Here is a 21,272-nt window from a genome sequence, read left to right as displayed (position 1 = left end):
AATCTTAAGCGCGCCATAATGGCTGAAACATGCACCTTTTTTAAAATTCATAATCATTGACAACACAATCAAAGAGCCATTCAAGAGAACGGGAACCATCCTACAGACGCATTTCTCCCAAGGCCAGAAATACTCCCATATGATTTAAGAAGATTAGCTATGGAAATTTAGTGTGAGACAGCACTGTGTCATATGGCCACAGAGGATGCATAAGCAATGCCTGCTTTCTGTTTTGAATTGACTTGAATAAAATGTAATGCACTTCATTTCATTGTTCTCACCGGATGCCCATTTTCATGTGGATGAGACAAACAAGCATCTGTTGAAGTTGAGAACCAAAAGGATTACATTTGGTTTCTATAACTATGGGTTGAGATTAAATTGAGTCCAATTGGGTCTGCCTGATAAGGCTAGTAATGGATTTTCCGAAATATATGAATGTATTCATTGCGGCATTAAAAGTCTTAGAACCTGTGGTAAGATAACACAGAGGTTAAGGGTGTTTTAACTTTTCTTATCTCCCCCTCCAGACAGCTGGAGCTGCACTCCCCTGACGCCCGGCACACCGTGGTGCTTCGCTGCCCCGACCAACCCTCGGCCCTGAGCTGGTTCTCCGCCATGCACTCTGTCACCTCCACTCTGTCACAGGTCTGTCTCTGATTTCATTGATTTTAAAGGTAATTCTCACCATTAGAATTACATATTTTAATTGGCCTAATTGGCCTCCCCGGTTCTGTTCTGAATCTAATGCGTCCTGAATGATCGTCCCTCCACAGCGGGCGCTGGCAGAGGTCATCCAGAACACAGCCAGGACCGGGGTGGCTGGCAGCCGAGAGATACGACACCTGGGCTGGCTGGCAGGGAAGGTACGAGTGTTTATGTGTGTGTGTGTGTGTGTGACATCCATGCTGCTACATTTTTTAATAGGGTAGCTTATCTCTTATTACCATGGTGTGTAGGTGAGGTGTATAGGTGTGCATATTTTTGGATGACTAGTTTGAGTTTTACATCTCAAAAGTGTTGACATTTTTGAAAAATTAGAACACACACTTTCATTGTCAGGGCTGTTAAAAGGTCACACTTAATTTTTGGATAGTTTTTTTTTCTCTTCAACTGAGAAACATGATAAGACTAGAGAAATGTGATATATGGGTTGTATTTCAACAGGATGTCTTATTATGCGTGTGTGCATGCATGCGTACCTGTGTTTAATGCATACTTTATTTTTGCATTATGGATATCTATTGTCTATCCAACAAATGCCCACATCTTTGAAATTCATACAAGCATGTGCACAGGTACAGGTTTATTCTCTCTTTAGATACACACACCTGTGCACACACACACAAACATATTCATACCTGTCTAATGTAGTCTCCATGCATTTGCCAATATTTGATCCTTTAAAGGCAGTACAATTCTGTCACTGACAACATATTCTTATTATGTTAAAAAGCTGACCCTTTAAATCCTTTGATATGATTGGCTGAGGCAGCACTTGAAAGAGCAGCTTAGGATTCCATGGCGGGGCTGGAGATAAGCGCTCATAATGAGAATAGTTATGGAGCATTGTAAAATGGTGTGTGTGTGTGTGTGTGTGTGTGTGTGTGTGTGTGTGTGTGTGTGTGTGTGTGTGTGTGTGTGTGTGTGTGTGTGTGTGTGTGTGTGTGTGTGTGTGTGTGTGTGTGTGTGTGTGTGTGTGTGTGTGTGTGTGTGTGTGTGTGTGTGTGTGTGTGTGTGTGTGTGTGTGTGTGTGTGTGTGTGTGTGTGTGTGTGTGTGTGTGTGTGTGTGTGTGTGTGTGTGTGTGTGTGTGTGTGTGTGTGTGTGTGTGTGTGTGTGTGTGTGTGTGTGTGTGTGTGTGTGTGTGTGTGCTAAGTTTAGAAGTCTATGTTCTGAGGGGAAAAAGAGGGATAGTAAAATATGTATAATGTGTACCTGCACCTGCACACCAGATACATTCATTGTTTGGTGAATTCTCCTCTAGCTACACACAACAGTATAGTGATGATGGTTCTCATGTCTAGAGATGTCCCAGAACAGCATTGTGACAGTCACATTTAGATCAGTTTTGGAGCATTTGGCAGGGAAATAAGACAAAAAGACAGATAGAAAGAGTTAGGTTGAGAGATGAACGCTGGTCTACTACCACTGCAGAGTCTTTTACAGATCAAACACACACACCATTCCTCTCTCTGACACACCATAAGTCCCAAAGAGCCAGCTCACTGGTAAACAACCATTGATATTACTGATGAAATACCTGCTTTTGGAGACCTTTCAGCGTTTGTGACAAGTATAAGAGTGCATAAAAACATCAAATCCTGCCACTCAAATTAAAAGGGGTTGTGCTTTATTCAAATCTAATTCTGAATAAGCAGACTTGTAAGCTTGAATCAATTATTTTTTAAGCTCCACAAAGATCCATTAACACTATGAAAAAAGTACATTTAAGAAATATATAAAGGGATATTTAAAAAATAGACCATTTTGGGCTGCTGCTAAGCACACTCAGTACTCAGTATTATAATGTATTACTTCAGGGTTGGCAATTTGACAAATGATTGAAGAAACTAGTTTTAAATGGCTTTATGTTTATGTAAATGTGTTTCATCTGAATACAGCAGTCTGCCCATGGCCCTGTACTAGATAAGTGGTTATAGAATATCGATAGATGTTTACAAACGTTCCTGTCTCATTGTTTATGTGTTTTTGCTGCAGACGGAGAGCGAGAAGCAGAGCTGGAAGCCGGTGCTGGTGGTGGTGACAGAGAAAGACCTGCTGCTGTACGAGAGCTTACCGCGAGGCAAGGAGGCCTGGCAGAGCCCTGCTCACACCTACCCACTGTTAGCAACACGGTAGGTCCACTACCATAGGTACAGATATCAGAAGAATCAGAGACTTTTGTGATTTAGAAATCAATACTAAATTAGATATCAATTAAAAAATACACTCTGCTACGATATCAATTTTATTAAAGCCACTTCTTGTGATTTTGTGCTGTTAATTTGAATATTGCAAAGGATTTTAACATGTTTTTCTAATAGGTTAACATCATGTGCTTAATACTGCCAAGTTAGCATTATTATTGTGATCACGTAAGCATTACAACCGTAACAATACCAACCTCTACCATTACTTATTTACTTCACCACGACTCCTCAGAATCATCAAAAGCAGCTTTGAACTTCAGCTTCTATCCATCGTCAAATTTGGTTTTGTTTATAATGATCAGCATCACAGAGCTGCTGTATGAATGTAGACCTTTAGACTCTGTCTCAAATCTCTCCATTCACTGATTTCGGTATAATAAACCCTCTAGAGATATCAGGCTCTTGCCTCACCACGGACAGGTGAAGTGTTGCACAACTGGGATTGTTGTATGTATCAAAGTCAACGTATTGGATTTTGAGGTTTTTCAAACAACAGTCCCCTGCCATGCTACATGCTCTTTCAGGCTGTACTTAGCCACAGCGGTGCTTTGACTGCAATGAAAATGTGGCAGTGTTGCAGATTGGTTATAGGCCAATTTCACCAAGATAAGCAAAAATATGAATTGGTGCCTGCTTCTTGGTAACAGTTTTGATCACAAGTGCTTTTGAAGCTTTGCAATGAAATGTTTTCTATGTGTGTGTTTCTCCAGTTTGGTCCACTCTGGTCCTGACCGGGGGTCGCCGCACTCTGGCACCGAGTTGTTCTTCGCCACTCGGACTGGCACACGGCTCGGTATCGAGACTCACCTGTTCCGGGCCGAGACCACCAAGGATCTGTCCCTGTGGACCAGACAAATAGTCAACGGATGTCACGCCTCAGCCGAGATGATCAAAGAGGTCACGACAAGTGAGTGGTACTGAATTTAGATGCCATAAGACGTGTAGCTGTGGATTGAGATTGAGAGTAGTATAGGTCAATGCGCTGGATTATGTGATGTGTGCATCCTCAGACGTGTGGAGGCACGCTGTAGCAAAATACATGCTAAGAGACTTAAGAGTTTGCAAGGGTAAGCACTGCAAGCACCACAAATTAAGTGCAAGAAGCAAATCATATACATTCACCATACGCCCACTTATACGCTGAGAAGGTTTGTGATATAACTTGACAGCCATATGGACGATGTGGAGGGACAAAGCATTTAAAGCTATTTATAGAAAGGAATGCTATTTTAGTGTGCGTGTGTGTGTGGGGGGGGGATATTTGGCATTTCATTTCTGCCGTCCAGGGAATTCCAACAGAATACACTCTCTCTCCCCTCTCCCCCTCCATCTCCCCCTCTCTCTCCCTCTCATACATAATGTCCTGGGAACTGCACTTCTCCCCTGGGCCCCCCTCCTCTCGTCTTCTGTGATAACACTGTGCCAAATAAAGTTTGACTTCAGACTACACTCATATATGAAATAGAGAGATTTCAGGAGCAAATCATACACACCCTCAACACTACATCCCGGTTGTCAGTGTTATTTACACATCACCACGCTTTTGTTCAAACTTTCTGGAAGTGTGTCTTCACCCAATTATCCAGGTGTAAATGTTACGCTGTGATTGGCATAGCAAGGCTACATTCATGCCTGGAGAGCTCAATGTGAATTTAACATCCCCAAGATGTTTGAAAATAATGACATTTTCTTTGTCAAGGTAGTTTGTGAGGAGATGTGAATGTTAAAAGGACATATTTTTTTAATCCCATGACAAAACGCTGTCTAGACTGAAACAACAGGATTAGTATTGACTCACTGTAAGATAAGGCAACAGATGAGGTTGAGGGCCCTGGCCTGCAGACCTGTGGTGCACCCACACTGGTGATTACACTTATTTTGGAGCTTCATAGGAGTGAATAGGATTTTGTTTACTGTTTTTAATGAACATTTACATTTCCTTTATCATTCTTATTGGTAATTTGTGTCCTGTTACCGCATGCAATTTTCTGCCCTCCCTACAAATTGTGCAGAAATCTAATCAGCTGGGATCCATTAAAGCCCACGCGCCTTAAAAACCTGCCTTAATTGTTTTTTTGGCCACTTAGGTGAGTAGATATAACATTAGCATTAATTAGCCTTAATAATTAGCTTTCATTTTGCTGCTAAATGTTGCACTAGCATTTGCCACTGACAGATGACAGTGAATGGGTCCACTGTGGCTGTGAGGGAGCGGGGTTTTCTATAAATTGGATGGTTTCAATCCCAGCAAAGGTACTCCCGATGGCATTGCCAATTTTGTGTAAGTGTCTGTGAATGTTAGTTTCCCAGAGCAGATTCCCTGAGATCTGTGTGAATGGTTGAATGCTGACTTGTGTATGTAAAAGCACTTTGAGGGCTTGTAAAGACTGGGAAGGTGTCATACAGCGCTATAAAAGCTACAGGTATGTAAGCACCATATGAATGCAGTCCATTCACCATTTACCATGAATGCTTGTTGACATGTTGTGTCACTTCTGTTCTGGTTACAAAATACCAAGGAGGCCACCGTCAAAAAACAAAGATAGCGACCATTGTCCATAAGACAATGTGTGACAATGGAATAGTCCTAATGTTTACACTGTTCGCCATCTTAGTTTAGCACACAGAATCTTGCTAATTAGCACTAAGTGGTGGCACAAGAAGTCAGGGGTTCAACAAAATCATAACGATTTATCCTCTGGGGACGATGAATGTCAGTACAAAATTTCAGGGCTTAATTGTGGTTTAGATACTTCAGTTTGTCCAAAAGTGGCAGACCCACAGTCCAACATCACCATCCATAGAACCATGGCACTACAATAGGTGGAAACATTTATGTTCTTTCATTTTGAGTGTAATACAGATTTAGGATACAAGTCAGTCACACAGGCTGAAAAGATGAGGAAAAAGGAAAATGGTTGTGAATCTTTATTGCTCATCATTGCATTTCTGTCTAAATTGGATCCTATAACTTTTCTGAAACAGATTGATGTTAGCACCAAGCCCTCGATTTCATGTTATGGAAGGAGAAAAAGTAATTTACACTTCCCCGAAAGCGAGTGGGATAATGCATACAAAGTGCATTCCCTCATTTTTCAGCAGTTGCCACCTGCAGTTGTGGCGCTGACCTTGTAATCTTTTCACATGTGTCACGTTCTGATTAATCATTGCGATGGTTTCTTCACTGTCAAGGCTTGTGATGAAGATTTTCTCTGAAGAGATTAACACTCAATCACTTGACGGGCAGCAGGCCATTCTTAGAGCGACGTTAAGAAGGAGAGAGATTTGTTAGGCTCTCAAGTCAAATTTCACAGACACATGGGGTGTTTCTCAATGTCGAGTAAAGCTGCTGCAGAGCCACTATTTCAAGCATACTACGTCATCGAGTGCCGCCGAAGTACTGTTCCAATCTACCGAGCCCGGCGTACTCCGTTTGGAGAAATATCGAGGCTGCACATGAGTAGACTCCGCGGTCTTAAAATCCCCACAATGCTTTGCGCACGGTCCAATTTCCAAAATCTGTGGCGGAAAATGTAAGGCGGGGCCTCTCATATGACGCACACCTGCACACTTGCTAGCCTGTTCCACTCTTTGTTTTCCAAATGTCAGGAAGTATTCTTGACTCGCTTCTGAAGCAAGATGCTCGGCAGACATGTGCTACCAAGCAAGCGTACTCGCGATTGAGAAACACCCATGGCTCGGAGTCATTTCTCTTATGTTTATGTCCAAGGTGACTTTTCTTAGGTTATATTGATATTTTTAGCAATTAGCAGGATAAGGCATCTGTCTATCATGTTCTGAAGTTAAAACCCAGCTTATGTTTTACCGCATTTCTGCTCTTCCTAGTGTCCTCTAACGCTTTACTCACTTCACTGGAGTCTTAATCAACCTATCAAGAATCAATAATCTGTTTTATGCAGTATTTCATGTTGCAGAATATAAATAGATCTGAGGATGGATTTTACCGTCAGTTGTTTTGCAGATTTTACTTGAGCACTTATGTTAATAGTTTGATATTTTGGGCACTTTAATTTGCTCTCTTGCAGAGAGATAGATAAGAGACTTGATATCAATCAAGTCTGTAATATAAAAACAAACCTACAACCAGCTGTCAGTTTCCTTACCTAAAGCTTTCCATTAAGAATGGAAACACAACACTTCTTTATGACCAGCTTCGGATGTATCCGTTTAGTCAGTAATCCCACTAGTCCCTCTTCTACACCCACAGCCTTCTCATTAATGTTATTGTCAAAGGTGCCAGCTGTAAAATTGTCTTAGGGCTCGACTGGGTCTCCTTAATGAACAGGTAAACAGCTTAATGACTCGAAGCACACGAAGCAATTTGACCTCGGTGGTTGTGGAGAATCATCACGGTAACCTGCTGTCACACGAGTTCAGCACAGGGGGAAGCAGTTTTAAAATGTGAAGTATTTCATTTAACAAGTTTAAAACTAATGACAGAAAAAAACAAGTTTCTGTCCCCTAATAACCTTTTCAGTGTTTGCACTCGTGGTAACAGAGTTGGTGTCCCTCTCCTCTCTCACTGTCTTCTTTCATTCAGTTCCTCTCTCAGTGTTATCACTCTCTGCCCCCCCGCTGTCTTTTCCACTCACCATCAGGCAGAAAGAGGGTTTTTTGGTGTGTGTGTGTGTGTGTGTGTGTGTGTGTGGTGTGTGTGTGTGTGTGTGTGTGTGTGTGTGTGTGTGTGTGTGTGTGTGTGTGTGTGTGTGTGTGTGTGTGTGTGTGTGTGTGTGTGTGTGTGTGTGTGTGTGTGTGTGTGTGTGTGTGTGTGTGTGTGTGTGTGTGTGTGTGTGTGTGTGTGTGTGTGTGTGTGTGTGTGTGTGTGTGTGTGTGTGTGTGTGTGTGTGTGTGTGTGTGTGTGTGTGTGTGTGTGTGTGTGTGTGTGTGTGTGTGTGTGTGTGTGTGTGTGTGTGTGTGTGTGTGTGTGTGTGTGTGTGTGTATTCTGGTGGGAAACCTTGCCTGCAGATCAAGCCTTTCAGGTGGAAGAGTAGGGTTTCAGGTCTAATTTTCATTACAAAGACCAGCACTCTTTGCCCCACTTAGAACTGTTATGCCATTAGGGAGACGTTTGTCCTGCCAGATTGTTTATAAATCATTAGAATAATATTACACATTATGAGACTCATTTTTCATCACGAATGGGATGACTTCAGGGTTCTGGGGATATTACACTGTGTATTTCACTCCGTGTGCAGCACATTTTTCTATGTGATGTTTTCTCCTTGTCAACATTACATTACCCTTGGAAGTTGTAATCAACACACATCTGATGTGTTTGAAAAGGGTAGCAGACCATACTGTAGCCTACACTACTTCTCTGCTCCTGACACAAAATGTTGTCTAAAACCCAAAATGTGCACTTTCTACTGTACATTACTTCAGTGGTATTGCTATCCTGAAATATGCACGATACTATATATTACAATATAAACAGATGTTAACCTTGTGTAGCTGTCTGGCTGTTGGCAAAGCTATACACATTTAGATTTGAGCAGTGGGTCAACGTTTCATAATACCTAGTTTAGAACAAGTTCATCCCAGCTCTTATTCCCCCCTCAACAAGCACACACAAATATAGCTTGTTTTTGCACCTTGATAGTGAAACACAGTGTACACATGCTTTAATTAGAAGTCAAGCAGCTAATGACTTGAGTGCTCTGCCTGTACTAAAGCTATTCTCCACATAATGTTAGAGACTTTCTAAATCTGCAACTCCATCTTTGTGTCTGTATGGCTTCTGAGTCCATTTAAATACATTTCTTTAAAGTTACTATCTCACATTTTAGCAAAGAGGCTACAGTTATAAAATGATGAAACTTTTCCACCAAAAACAAATATGCCGAGCGCATTCCTGTATTAGAAACAGTGACAGATAATCTATTTCGCACATGTTTCTGCAACTTGATTACATAGCTCTGCAGTCTCATCTGCTCCTCTGTGAAGGCTGAATTAAACTCACTAGAAGAATTTGCCTTTGACCAACTCTGTGTACATATTTGCCAACCTTCCGGTTTCATAATTGCCTTTAGGTAAAGAAGCGAACGTCAAAGCGATTAAGGTGTGTATAAGGTGATTAGGGTTGTTTGACTGGCAATGTGGTTGAGTAGTCATAGAATCTCCGGTTGACTCTCTGACAAAAGAGACTGATGCAGGACACTGAGCGTACATATATGTAAACAGACATGCTATTCTAAAACATACAAAGAGAGAAGACGCACACTCGTATGCATCTTCATGATTGTTTCACATGACTGCAAGATAGAAAATACACCCTTTTACTGCTTAGAGGCATTATACACACACTTTCACTTTCATATGTAAACTCTAGCAAACAGACACTCCCTACCTGTACATACAATACACACACACACACACTTCCTGCTCAGGCTGTCAGCAAACACTGGAAAGATAACAACTATTTTCTCGCTCACCGTCTCTTTGTCACACAAACACGGCGCTCGATAGATCAGATGTCGTCAAGAGAGAGAAGCCTATTCTGTAAATGAAGTTTTCAGCATGCAAAGGTGGAGGTGGGTGGGGGGGAGGAGCTGTAGCGAGGGAGCTCTGCTGTCAAGGCACTGAAAACATCAGACTAAATGCAGTGAGATCACACTGTGTGGAGATGCGACAGGTTTGTCATTAAAGCAGAGGAAAGTGATGTGTAAATTGGGAGAGTCGATGGCACACTCTGCTTTCAAGCGGACACATGCTGTGAGGAGAGAGGAGAGAGAAGTAAAGTGAGAAGAAATTATGCAGAACAGATACATTACAGACCATCGGTCTCCACGTGAAGAGAGAAGCCTGTCACTGAAGTGTGGCAAATTGTAATGTGTAAAATATACATGAGTTAGAACACAGTCTGCTTTAAAGATATGACAGAAATGTACTGTGTTTTAAAAAGAAGATCATACATATATGCTTTAAAACTAGCTGAAACTAAGGTTCAATGCAGTAAGAAGTGTCACTTATGTTTAGTCTTCCCTCATTAATATAAATCCGAATGACTTGAATAATACTCAAAATACTAAAATGCCGTACAATTCTGCGGCAGTAAGTCTCTAAAGATCGGATCAACACAGTAACATAAACAATCATTAATAACCTCAATGAAGAACATGTTTTTAAAGACTTCCACTGGAAATGTATCATACTATGTTATTGTTTTACCAAATGATGTAGTCAAATGTAAGGCTTTTGAGCTAATTGTATTGAAAACGTATATCTTTTTTTGTTTTACATGCGAGTACAGTGAATGACACTTGAAAAAAAAAAAGAGACTTTATCAATGTCATCCATTTTTTTATATATATATCTAAGAAAACTAATTCACTTTGTACTAACATCCAACCTAGTAACATATCACATTAATCACACTCGATAGCCCTGCCCTGCCAATACAGGCCAACACTTATTACTTAAGTAATTCAACAATAGAAAAACTACATGTCCCTAAAAGTAAGGAGAGAAAGTGTTCCAAGGACAACGAAGATGCATTTGATTTTATTTTGCTAAATACAAGTCTGTGAGTCTAACGTTTACCTCTCAGTGTAATGACATATTACATATAGCATGTACCAGGTGAATCAAAGTGGGCCTGTCATCCACATATCAATAATGAGGAAATGTGTTAAGGATTTAGATTTTGTTCATCCAAAATGAAAATGTTCTGTCTGTTCATCTTCCAGGTTGTCTGTACCAGAGTCAGGAGTGCCGGCTGGTGATTCACTATGAGCAGGGCTTCTCTGTGCTGGCTGACCCCTCACTGGGGGAGGGGGGGGACGGGGAGGAGAGAGGAGCCCACACACCTACCAGGCCCCGGGTGCTCCTCTCCTACCCCTACGAGAAACTAAAAATGTCCTCAGATGATGGAGTTCGCTTGCTCTTTCTTGACTTTGGAGGAAAGGAGGGAGCGATAGTGAGTATTTCTTTTTTTTAAAGCACATTTTTGTTACACAATTTACACACATGACCAGAAATCATATGAAGGATTGTGAGTAGTACTCTCTAGAAACCCATCAAAGATGAGGCTGCCTTTTTCTCCTCAGTATCAGCTGCAATATAATATAGAATAGTCTTTCAAATCTGGACTAACATGTAACTTGTTTGTATTATTTTAACCCATGACGCTTAATCCTAAACTACAATGTTTTTTATACAACATTGTTTTTATGTCATTTCCAAAATGTTCCCACTCATTATTTCTTAGATGGGGTATTGTCTGTTCAGCATAACACGCTAGTTTTCTCCATTTTGCTTTAGCAAAGAGGACATACCACTCATTGATGATAACATTGGTGCAACAGGCCTTCAAGACAGTCTCTAAATATCTAATATAGTCTAAGATAATTGCACTTAATCATTTTAAGGTAGGATGAGTGCAAATTTAAGCCTTAATATTAATAACTCTTCTTCCTAGTTGTTGCTTTTCATGTCACACTGATTGGCAAAAAACATATACAATCAAGTATGTTTTTGTAGATGTGTACAACCCCGTACAATAGAAAGAACGAGCTCATATGCACTCTCAGGGGAGTTTAGGAGGCCTTCTGGGAAATGAAGCCAAACACAAATTGGAGAGGTTGAAGTGCACAAGACAGGCAGAGGGAAAGTGGTACAGCAGGAACTGAATTACAGCACTTCATCACAAAATAAAGAACTTCACATATACCAGGTAAGAGCAGTGGAGAGTGGACTTTTCTTTATAAATAGCCTGCCACTTACTGTAAGAGATTTCATCTGTTTACCTCTCAGCAGCTCCAGAGGGTCCAGGTGGCCGGGCTCAAGCCCACCCTCAAAGTTATCGACTTGTATAGCTAAAAACAATCAACACAACTCTCCCTTCCCAATGTCTTTATTTCATATGCTGTAAAAATGTTTTCGCCTCTTGGAGGGTTAGTGAAAAACCCTGATGTGAATATTAATCATGGTGTTAGGAGGATCACATCTCTAAACTAATCTATTACCCTCTCTTGGCACTTACCCAGAAAAACATTTACGTTTTATCATACATAAAGCCATTACACTGATTCACCATGTGCTGGAAAATAAAGTGACAGTAAAATCTAAAATATTGACTGTCTAGGCATATGGCATTTGGAAATTGGAAACATTTTATTACATTTCTTTGAGTAGTCCACATACAGCTCCATATAAAACTCCTGTCAGATACACTTGTTTCCCAGCTCAGACTCTGCCGAAGACAAATAAGCAGAGACTTTGGAGCTTTGATTCAGAACCCTCTGTTGGCTACCTTAGCAGAACAGATTTTGGTGTCTGTAGCCTTTCTGAATCACAACACAGTCATAGACGAGGCTTTATAAAAATCCCAAGACACCTTGCGGATGTGGCTGAGGGCTCATTAGCCAACATTTGAAAGCGGAATCAGCTGGGCTTTTTTCTCAAAGTGTTGACTATACTGTCATTAGTTGGCAGGGACTGTGTATATCTAATTTTGTCACAGCAATTCAAAGATACAGAAAATGGTTTATAAAATAACAGGGACTCTAGTAGCTCCTAAACACAGAAGTGCATTGTGCTACACTGCGAGTCAGCAATTCTAACAAGCTCTCAATGTCATCTCTAACATACCAATGTTAGGCAGATACAATATTAACTTTTTATTACCTTCCAGTTTAGCGTGTTTGCATCCTAATATATGCTTATTCGCACTAAACACAATTTACAACTGAGGCTGAACATAATTCCTTTTTTTTTTATAGATAGTCAGTCATAGACGAGGGTGTTGAACAAATTGACATTTTGACTTGAGGATAGTACTAGATGAGAAGTAGAATTCACAATCCACCTAGTCGTGGTTGATCAGTTGGAAAAATGTTAGCCAATATACACAAATTGCTGGCGGTTTTAGTTGAAAAGGTAGGGGATAACGAAAGTTATTTAGAATCTTTGCCCACCATGGTTATCTGTATAAAAATCCATAGCATTTATAGATAAAAACCTTTGTATCTCATTGAATGTTACTCAGATTGTTGACAGTCCTACTCGCCCTAACATTAAGTTCCCAAATAAATCCTCCTTAATTGATCTCATTTAGTGGGAATGCTGATAACAGCATTCCCACTATATGTTATGCTACGGACAAAAAGTTTATTATTCCGCCGGCTTATTTTGGCCCTCTTCTCCTCCCACATTCAACATCGCAGAAATAATCAAACATCAAACATCAAAACGTTCAGCTCGGTCGGGAATCGATGGCTATTACTTTTATCATTCATAACTTTCATAATTCCAGAGATACATCCCATAATACATCACATTTTGAACCATTGAAGTCAATGGAGAAATTCTTCAGACTTCAACAAATCTTCATGCGACTTCAACTGCTAACTGTTCATTCATACTTTCACTCAGAAACCTCATTCCAACTTTAAAATATTACACATCTTTCTGACATTATTCGTGTAACACAACTTTTAAATCTGATTCTTACTTTTAGAGATATTAAACATTGTTCAGACCTTGGTAAAGAGGCTTTCTTCAGATTTTAACATTAACTAGAGTGCGTGATGTCACAGCTAGAGTGGAGGAAATCTTGAAATTTGCCTTCATATATTTTTTTAAAACTGCCATAATTCCCAAACCCTACATTCCTGAGACATCATTTTTCATGACAAACGTAGGAAAACATCTCGTAGCTTGAAAAATGACAAATAATTAAGCAAAAATAATTAAACAAAATGCCTCTTGAGGGCATGAAGTGACAAAAACTTTCAACATGCCTCCATTAAAGCCCATTGTAATTTCAGGTTGATATTTCCTCACGGTAGCAGCCGCACACCTTTAGTTAAACTGCCAAAAAGGCCACATTATTAACCCGAAAGTACACAAAAATGACACTTCAGATGCTCAAGTTCCTTGACATGCTTCACGTTTTGAAATTTCACAGATATCTGTTACGGTTCTTCGACAAAACGTTCACATGTAAGAGGTTTATCTCTCATTCAGAACAATGGAAACCTTTGATCTCTGCACACCTCGTTAGCTCAAATATAAACACCTGTGTCATGGAACACGATGATGTCATAACACACAGGTGTTCGTGTTTGAGCTAATGACGTGGTCACTGGAGTTTAACAGACTGTCTGAGCCTATTCTTTTCTGTCTGATGGAGACTTCATACTGACTTCAACATGTTCCACCTATTTTATACATTATTGGTGACACACAGCTGTCGTCGTTAGCTCAAATATAAACACCTGTGTCATGGAACACGATGATGTCAAATCGACTGGTTTGGTAACGATGCAGCCATCAACGCATCTAAGCGTATTATGGGGTGTCATCAAATGCCGTTGCCATGGCGACAGACCACTCGCCATGAAGCACGATGTCGCTGTAAGTCCAATGGACACGGTCCGATCGTCCCCCAAACTTCGCTTGTATATCACCGGTCCAGTCCTCAACAGCTCTACGTCAATTATGGGGTTTCTTCAAATGCCGTTGCCATGGCGACAGATCATCTAAATTCTTCACTTTCTTCTTACACATTACATTTCAGCATAGCAATTCAGCGTCAGCTTTTCAGCATAAAGCATTCCCACTAGCAATTTCTTCAAGAATTGCATTCTCTAGTTTTAACTAATGTTCCCCATAAATACTCATCTGTGGGAGTATTTGCTAACGATTTGAGTGATCACTGTGTTGTAGCCACAATTAGGGACACAAAAGTCCAAAAGGGTAAACCTTGCATTATCAGTAAGAGAGACACAAAACATTTTGTGGAGCAGGGTTTTGTTCATGATCTGTTTGGTTTTGATTGGGAAAGAATCGATCTGTGTGATGATGTTGAAACTGAATGGTCTTATTTTTATCTTGGTTTTATGGAAATTATAGATAGACATGCACCCCTGCGTAAATTTAGAGTGAAGGGACGAGACAATCCTTGGTTTTCTGCTGAACAGTCAAGTCTCCTGCATGAGAGAAACAAGGCCTGGGCAAAGGCTAGGAAATCAGGCTCAGAGGTAGAATGGCTACGCTTTAGGCAGCTAAGAAATGGCTTCACATCACAAATAAAAAGTGCTAAGTCTAAGTATTATCTGTCAGTTACCACAAAGAACCTGAATAATCCTGGAAAATGTTGGAAAGCCATAAAATCGATATCCACCGGTGAAATCCGCAATGAGCTACCTCCGTGCCTTACCACAGCATCTGGCACTATATCGGACAGGGCTACTATGTTAAATTGTTTTAATGAGCATTTTGTGTCCTGTGGCTCTCTGTTTGATTCTGTCACTAACTCTGCTTCTGTGAACACCACAGTCCGTCACTCTGAAAAACGTGGTTTGGAAAACCCTTTCAGTTTTACTCCTTTTACTATTGATGTTGTTCGTGAAGCCTTAACCAAGTTAGATCCTAAGAAACCGGCTGGCCCGGACAACGTAGAACCTTTCTTTTTAAAGATAGCTGCAGATTTTATTGCTCCACCTCTCACTACTCTTTTTAACCACTCCCTCAGCACAAACACAATTCCAAAAGTATGGAAGTCAGCTTATGTCCTGCCTTTATTAAATAATTATAGACCTATCTCTAAATTGTCAGTTCTGGCCAAGGTTCTTGAAAGCCTAATGAGTGAACAGGTAAAGGAGTTTTTATGTACAGTCAGGCTTCAGAAAGCAACATAGCACCATCACTGCGACAATGAAAGTGGTGAATGATATGGCGAGTATTTTAGATAATAAGCAGAGTTGTGCAGCTCTATTTGTTGACCTGTCCAAAGCGTTTGATACCATCGATCATCGCATCTTGAAGCAGAGGCTGGTCAGTATTGGCATATCCAGCCATGCAGTAGGGTGGTTTGTGAACTACCTCTCTGAAAGGTCCCAATGTGTTCATTTTGATGGTCTGTCTTCTGAGTGGTTAAACATTACAAATGGTGGACCACAAGGTTCTGTTTTAGGTCCACTTTTATTCTCCATCTACATCAATTTAGGTGAAAATGTCGATGGAGCAACCTTACATTTTTATGCGGATGATACCGTGATGTATTGTGCAGGTCCCTCCATTAAGGAGGCTGTTGTTGAATTGCAAGCTGTTTTTAACAGTATTCAGACTCAGCTCTCTGAACTTAAGCTTCTTTTAAATGTTGATAAAACCAAGGTAATGCTCTTTTCAAAAGCTAAAAAGACACCAGAGCCTGTTTTAGATATTGTAACTACGCAAGGAATAAAACTTGAAGTGGTTACCTGTTACAAATACCTTGGTATCTGGCTTGATGATTGTGTCTCTTTTAAACTTCATGTCAATAACCTGCTTAAAAAGCTGAGGGTTAGGCTAGGTTTCTTTTACAGGAACAAGTCCTGTTTCTCGCTTGAGGCCAGGACAAGGCTAGTCACTGTGACCTTTTTACCTGTGCTGGACTATGGTGATTTGTTTTATATGAATGCACCTGCCAATTACCTGATCAAGTTAGATGCTGCGTATCACAGTGCACTGAGATTTGTGACAAACTGTAACGTATTAACCCATCACTGTACCCTGTATGCAAGGGCTGGTTTGCCTTCACTAACTGTACGGAGGCTCAGTCACTGGTACATTTTTATATACAAAGCCATGTTAGGGAAACTTCCATCCTATATCTGCTCCCTGATCTCACGGCGAATTGTAAGCCTGAGATCGCATGCTGTGGTTTTATTAAATGTGCCAACTGCTAGGACTGTCTTAGGGAAGATAGCTTTTAGATGCGCAGCTCCTCTGTCTTGGAATAGTCTGCAATTGAAATGGAAACTGAGCAATCTGGTGCCACTAAATGTTTTTAAAGCTCAGTTGGATGCTACTCAATCGGATGCTGTTGGTACCTGTTCATGTGGATAGTTATGTAAATTGTAATCCCTGTAATGATGCTGTATTATGTCCTTTTTGTTGTTCTGTTTATGTTTTTATGTTTCATGTGGAACCTACTTGAGCAGGTCTCCCTTGAAAAAGAGATCAATGATCTCAATGGGATACACCTGGATAAATAAAGGTTTGAAATTAAATGAAATAGCAAACCATCCCAGTGGAAATATCTTAGTCTGGACTAATGTGTTGGATCAACTGATGCAATGGCTAAACCACTACTCATAATCAATCATTCAAGGTTTTACTCCAGGAGGTAATTAGGTTTCGTGACAGTTATTAGAATACAAAATATATATTTGAAAACACAAGTTGAAGTATAAATGTGCATTAAAAGTATTTGTATCCTCTGGGACACATCGTGCTAAAATGTCCACTGTGTTAAATATGACCAACTAAACAGTAGTCTTAGTGTAAATGTACAGGTTACATTTTCCTAAAGGTGAACAGGAAATGAGTCACACTGCTGTTGATTCAGGCTATGAACAGAGCGTTGTTCACAGTGATGTTAGTGTGTGTGAAGTGCTGAGCTCAAGCTAGGTCTGTCTAATCCTTGCCTCATGGGGACCTGTTTCCTGTGAAGCTAATTTTTTGCATACTTTTATGATTTTATGTGCCTAACAATAACTTTTTCTCTTTTATTTCCCTCCCCTGTGTCTTCCCCTCTGTGTCATCCCTTCTGCTCTAATACATTCTCACATCTTTCAGTCATATTCTTTCTTTTACTTCTCACAAGTGCATTGCTTTATTCTGTCTAGATCTACTACGTAGTAAATTCTGTTCTTTTCAATTTCTCCTCCAGCAGCTGGATCTCCACTCATGTCCGAAGCCGATGGTCTTCATCCTCCACTCCTTCCTCTCTGCTAAGATCTCCCGCCTGGGTCTGGTGGCCTGACCCCTCTGAAGGGACATCTCCTTGGAAAACAGAAATCTACCTTGTTTCTCCACCTCTCTGCAGCCTGCATGCAGTTGATCACCACATCAAACTCCTTCAGTCGGGGACCCAAGCTGAATGAATGTAACTTCTATCTGGAAATGTAACTTTATTTTGGAGTCCATGTCAATGAAACACTGGAGAAACCAATCGAGGATTTTTGGAGGGAATTGGACAGATTTCTTTTGGGGGGAAACCCCTTCCTTTAAGGGCTGCATGGACTGGAGTGATGACTGAAGAACCACAGAAGAAGACATGGACTGAACTAGAATCAAAGGGATGATATATACAGACATTGGGCATTACTGTCACGTGCATCATTGGAAGGACTGGACACGTGCAACATGGTTGAGATTAATTAACTTTTAATTCAATCAAAATGTAATATCAAACTGCCTTCCATTAACCAATTATATAATGTATTCACCATTAGCTCTGAAAGCACATTATGACTTTCATTCGGTCATTTTTCTTCACCAAACATTTGACACACTGGAAAAACTTCATGCATTCGTCTTTGTTAGTGTCCCCTGAAATGTCTTGTTAGCTGTGTCAGCATTCATCATTGGAACTGGCGGGCACAGTTTCCCACACAGTCTCCCACAATGTGACAGCTGACTCAAATTCAAAATGTCACATTATTCTGTTAATATGTTAATGTTAATATAGTTTGATCTGACGGTGGTCTGAAGTCAGTTCTAATGTATTCAATTAATAAAAAGGAAGATAATTGGCTATAGTTAAGATTAAATATAATATATGTAAGCATTGAGATCTTTGGCAAACACATTTAAAACCGACAATTTAAAGCAATACTTTGATCTTTTAGGGAAATACACTTTTTCACTTTCTCGCAGAGAGTCAGATGAGCTACAGCCAGTAACCGATTAGCTTTGATTGAAGGCACAGGATTGAGAGGATGAGTAGGATTTGTCATTTGCGGTTTGTAAACATTCAAATTGGCCCTCCTGCCGGGCTCAAAGAGGGGCTGTTGCTGCTTGCCAGAGGCTAAAAACAACCCCAGATTCTCTCTTGTTTTAGAACCAGCTTTGTCAGCTTGGCATTTCACCAACACAATAAAATAAGAAATAGAAGCAGAGGGCAAAGTCATGGCGACACCAACACCACCAAACAGTTTTAGTAGGTCATAATCGATGATTGAGAGGGATTATTTGTGTATTAATCTATATATTGTTTTTAAGTCAAACTATTCTCAATATGCCTTGAGTGGTAACAGAGGAAAACAGATAGCTGGGTAATTAGTGAGCTTTAGAGGTGCTGGTGGGTGGTTATGTTACCTTTGATCTTATTTGCCTGTTAACTGAGAAACTGCAGTCATGTGCTTCCTCCAAGCAAACATCTGCCATCATACTTCTAATATTCCTATTTAAAAAATGTATACTCAATCAAACTGTGCCCCTTATGCCCCTTATCAGATCATCAAGTGTTATTTGTCTTTTTATAGCAAGGTGGCCATGATAGGAATCTCAATAATTGTTTTAGCCAGTGCAGGGTTTTCTTTTTGTTTTCTTGTTTTGGGATGTTATGAAATCTGTACACTGCACTGTCTGTGACATGGCTGACTGCCGGGACATTCCTCGTGCCATTTTAATTTGGAAAGAAATTCATTATAGAGATCACAGGATTGAGCAACAATGTGACTTCTATTGTGGCTACTTTTATGTTATTCTGTACTTTTCTGTTTCTCTACTTTATATCAGCATATTTTCAATAATCATTTACCCACAAACTGTGAACAATGATTTACATATTGTAATCCCACCAGTCTGTAGAAGAATAACCATCTGTTTTGTTGCTATTAAAATATAGGAAAAAGCATTGTAACACTTTAGTTCAGCCACGAAGCCAGCACTTACTTATAACCTCAAGTGGAGAGAAGCTCCTTGAGTAAAGGTTGCTTTGATATGTAGACTACTCTGATGCCTTCGGCAGCTACTGTACTGTCACTCAGAATGATAAAGCCTAGTTTTTAATTCAAAACGGTGCACATAAATCATGTATTTAACAAAAGTGACATGATTTTTTGTCTTCACTTGTTTGTTATTCATTGCTCAGCAGCAGATACAAATCAACAGAAAAAGCCTGGGTTTTAATTTAAGTCATTTAAATGTAAATTACATTTACATTGTTTGTTAATAACACTGGTTCCTAGTAATACAATATTATTCTCTTCTTGTACTTTCAGATTTCAAATGCTGTGACACACATTATTCAGTACTACTGTATATATTTTATACGGGGCGGCTAAGTTGAAATGTGGTGTACTAGTCTACTGTATATTAGTGACAATTTACCATAATTTGGGAAGAGTTTTATTGATCAGCTCAGCAGGAAGAATTCACACGTCTTTAGCCAAATAACTTTAGAGTTATTGAATTGTAGGCAGCGTTTAACACAGTCGTAACTCTGACATTGTTTACTTGACTCCTAGGTAATGAGCTGGCAACTTTCCTCTCCAACACACAAACAAACAAACACACACACACACACACACACACACAAACAAACAAACAAACAAACAAACACACACAATAATGGATGGACACATTCCTGTAATTGAGGGTGAAGAGTTTAGACTTCAAACACATTCATAACTCTTGACATTGTTTACTATAGTTTACTAGCATTTTTCCCACCTCTTTGTGTTCATCACTGTTTCCCTTCTGTTCAGATCGCTATTGAACCTGTCTCAGCGGGACACTAAATGTCTGCACGTAGCAATTGTTGCATCATGAAAGAAAAACACAAACCACTCTCAAGGTCACGGTTTACCACTGGGGCGGACAGGAAGCTGCATTTGTGCCAATTGTAAGACCTTAAACACAAAAAATGACAAATGTTGTACTAATGAAATTTCGACACACAAAACCGCATGAACATGCACACTCACTAACCATCTTTTTCATTGAGAGAGTAAGGGAGGGCCGTATTGACTTGGAGTTTTAGCTTTTCATTTTGAGGGGCCTGGACAAGAGCCAAATCAATTAGCAATCAGAGAAAACTGTGTGTGAGAGAGTTTGTGAGTGTGTGTGTGTGTGTGCTAACAAATGTCCAGAGTGGTGCTCATGTGCACACAGTGGATACTTCTTTCAGTGACATGCAAATACATTCCCTAAGGTATTTTATTTTGTGTGAAAAGGGACCCTGAATGAAAAGCTTTTTTCCTGGCTCAGTCTTGCATTACATTCCTCAACTGTGGCAGGTCATTACATGTTTTAGAGTTCTTCACTCTGTGTGTGTGTGTGTGTGTGTGTGTGTGTGTGTGTGTGTTGTGTGTGTGTGTGTGTGTGTGTGTGTGTGTGTGTGTGTTGTGTGTGTGTGTGTGTGTGTGTGTGTGTGTGTGTGTGTGTGTGTGTGTGTGTGTGTGTGTGTGTGTGTGTGTGTGTGTGTGTGTGTGTTGTGTGTGTGTGTGTGTGTCTAAATTGTGTAGGTAATGGTGAGAACATGTTGGGCAAAGGGACTGAACATGCATTTTAAGATCATTTATTGGGAACTGAAAGTGTTTATTCT

General features: G+C 40.2%; 1 protein-coding gene across 1 annotated transcript in view; it reads left to right on the top strand.

Moving 5' to 3' along the window:
* sntb1 (syntrophin, basic 1) overlaps nucleotides 1–19,776 on the top strand; it is a 37,677-nt gene extending 17,901 nt beyond the window's left edge. Inside the window, exons 3-8 of the mRNA XM_034127786.1 lie at nucleotides 531–648; nucleotides 777–866; nucleotides 2,720–2,856; nucleotides 3,642–3,838; nucleotides 10,639–10,868; nucleotides 17,610–19,776. Of these exons, the coding sequence (XP_033983677.1) occupies nucleotides 531–648; nucleotides 777–866; nucleotides 2,720–2,856; nucleotides 3,642–3,838; nucleotides 10,639–10,868; nucleotides 17,610–17,702 (865 nt within the window). The 3' untranslated portion in view covers nucleotides 17,703–19,776. The remainder of the gene's footprint in view (nucleotides 1–530; nucleotides 649–776; nucleotides 867–2,719; nucleotides 2,857–3,641; nucleotides 3,839–10,638; nucleotides 10,869–17,609) is intronic.
* Nucleotides 19,777–21,272: the final 1,496 nt, after the last annotated feature.

This window comes from Trematomus bernacchii, unplaced genomic scaffold (genome assembly GCF_902827165.1).
Source record: "Trematomus bernacchii unplaced genomic scaffold, fTreBer1.1, whole genome shotgun sequence".
Lineage (NCBI taxonomy): Eukaryota > Metazoa > Chordata > Actinopteri > Perciformes > Nototheniidae > Trematomus > Trematomus bernacchii.
The sequence above is the reverse complement of the archived record's forward strand: the minus strand, read 5'-3'. Positions and strand labels throughout refer to the sequence as shown.